At 63.8% G+C, this 2,354-nt stretch overlaps 1 protein-coding gene across 1 annotated transcript in view; it reads left to right on the top strand.

Annotated features, from left to right (window-relative positions):
- Positions 1-333: 333 nt before the first annotated feature.
- The window catches only part of MNEG_15181 (glucose-1-phosphate adenylyltransferase), a gene marked incomplete at both ends in the record, with an annotated part of 2,314 nt that continues 293 nt past the window's right edge, over positions 334-2,354 (top strand). Inside the window, 4 exons of the mRNA XM_014036348.1 lie at positions 334-451; positions 841-911; positions 1,240-1,350; positions 1,644-1,706. Coding sequence (XP_013891802.1) covers positions 334-451; positions 841-911; positions 1,240-1,350; positions 1,644-1,706 — 363 coding nt within the window. The remainder of the gene's footprint in view (positions 452-840; positions 912-1,239; positions 1,351-1,643; positions 1,707-2,354) is intronic.

A 2,354-nucleotide genomic window follows, 5' to 3' on the forward strand; every position in this document is an offset into this window, starting at 1 on the left:
CCCCTGGGCGCGTCGCAGGTGCGCAGCAGACAGGAGAATGACCAGTCGAGAGCGCGCTGCGCTCAGCAGCGAATTGGCATGCAGGCCGGGTGTCGGGGACCCACTAGGCTGCATTCAGACAGCGGGGGCGGGGTCCCTGCTGGGCATGAACTTGGAGGACGCCCGCCCCTCAGCTGGACACGCCTCACCCCTCGCCGCTCACCCCTTGACGACGACCGAAACCCACCCTCGACGATCATATCAAACATTCTGGCCCCATCCCCGTCCTTCACAATCCTTGAAAAACGCTTCCAATCCGCGCCTTGGAAACATAGTAATGAATCCGCCCAAACAATGCCATCGAAATCGACCCAGGTTGACGAGGACATGAATGTGGAGCAGTTTGAGGAGAAGCCGCCAGAGGCCATGCTGCACACCATGTCCATGGATACGTCATGCTACACAAGCTACGGTGGGCCCCGGGGGGGGGGGGGGCGACGCCGCAGGCTGCGCTGCGTGCGTCGAGTGGCTTCATCCAGCCTGCTCACGGCACCTTTGCGCTGATTGGAGCCACCGGGACTCCGTTTTTGGGGGTAGTGATTGTGATTCTCCCCGCCAGCCCTGTCTGATGGCGCAAGGCTCGAGCACACGCGTGCTGTGGGGCGGTGCCGGACGACGCGCCCAACCCCGGCTGTTAGGGCTTTCCCGTGCAGCCGACCCCTGGCCGCAGTACAAGTGGCGGCTTGCGGGCGTGCAGGCGAGGTGCGTGCCCCAATCACGCACCCCTGCAACGGGCGGCGCCTGACTTGGCTAATGTCTCTGGGCGCACTTGCCCCCCCCCCCCCCGGCGTGGGGCGTCAGGCCTGTGCGCTGATGATGCGGAGGAGAAGCCCTACGTGGCATCAATGGGCATCTACGTCTTCAAAAAGAAGGTGGGGGTTGTTGATGTATATATGGGTCACCGAAATGCCAACCCCCCCATGCGCCCTGCTCGCCCTCTCACAAGCGTCGAGCGGACGCACTTGCCCTGCTTTGTCGGGTAACGGCCGCTTTTAAGCGTGCTGCACCGCCATCAAGGTGCAACCCTGTGCGTGCAAGGACTCATATACAACATACACACATACACAAACAATACACACACACAACACACATACACACACACCACATACACAGCACCCACGACACACATACACACACACCGCATACACAGCACCCACAACACACTATGCACACCATGCAAACACTCTTCCTCCCCCCCAGGCCCTCCTTGACCTGCTGTACCGCGAGTTCCCTCATGCCGTGGACTTCAGCCGAGACGTGCTTCCCGCAGTCATAGGGGAGCGCCGCATCGTGGCATACCCACACACCACGGTGCGCCTGCCTCGCTCCCGGCCCCCCGCCGCTGCCGCCGCCGCCGCGAGCAGAGCAACTGCACACAAAAGGGCGCCCGCGCCCCCACACGCGCGCCTGTGCTTGACACGCTCGTACGTGAAGAGCCTCCGCCATGTTGACTCACAAGGCGACTCCTGCAGATGGCCTCCGGACTGTCTGTGTGCGCGTCGCCAGCGCCCCCCTACCCCTCAACTACTTAAGCGTGGTTCCTCTCCTGGCCCTCGACCCCCGCATGACGTCATCGGCCCCTCGTGTGACGTCACCCCCGCCAGTACTGGGAGGACGTGGGCAACCTCAAGGACTACTTCCAGGCCCACATGGCACTGGCAAAGGGGGTGAGCGGACGCCCAGACAGTGGGCGGGGCGGGGCGGCATGGGACAAGGGGGGATGGGCCAGGACGGCGCGGGTCGGCACGGGGTGGGGCAGTAAGTGCCAGATGACCAGGGCGGGGGGCACGCAGGGAGGGGGCTGCAAGGCGGCAAGGAGGGGGCGAAGGAGCATCCAGAGAGTGGCATGATGGGGCGGCAGCGGGGCAGGGCAAGCAGGGGCACCTGTTTTTGCGGGGGGCTCTGCGGCGGCTGCGGGAGTCCAGGCGCTCCTCGAGGCGTTTCTCAGGGGCCTTTGGGGAAGCCGAGGAGGTGCTCTTGGGGCTGCAGGATCCGCGTGCCCCACGAATGTCGATGCGCAGCTCTGCTCGCGCCCTGAGACAGGAGCGGCGCGTCGCCGTTGCTGGCGGCGTGAACGGCACCCTTCCCTTACTTGTGCACTCGACCCATATGCATACGCATCATACCTTGCTGATTTAGACACGTACACACACACACACACACACACACACACACACACACACACACACACACACACACACACACACACATACGCGCGCGCGCACACGCACGCACGCACGCACGCACAAGCACCTTTTTGTCTCCCCCTTACCCTCTTTCGTGCGCATTTCTCTCACCCCCCCCCCCCCCCCCCC

This window comes from Monoraphidium neglectum, assembly GCF_000611645.1.
Source record: "Monoraphidium neglectum strain SAG 48.87 unplaced genomic scaffold scaffold05103, whole genome shotgun sequence".
Lineage (NCBI taxonomy): Eukaryota > Viridiplantae > Chlorophyta > Chlorophyceae > Sphaeropleales > Selenastraceae > Monoraphidium > Monoraphidium neglectum.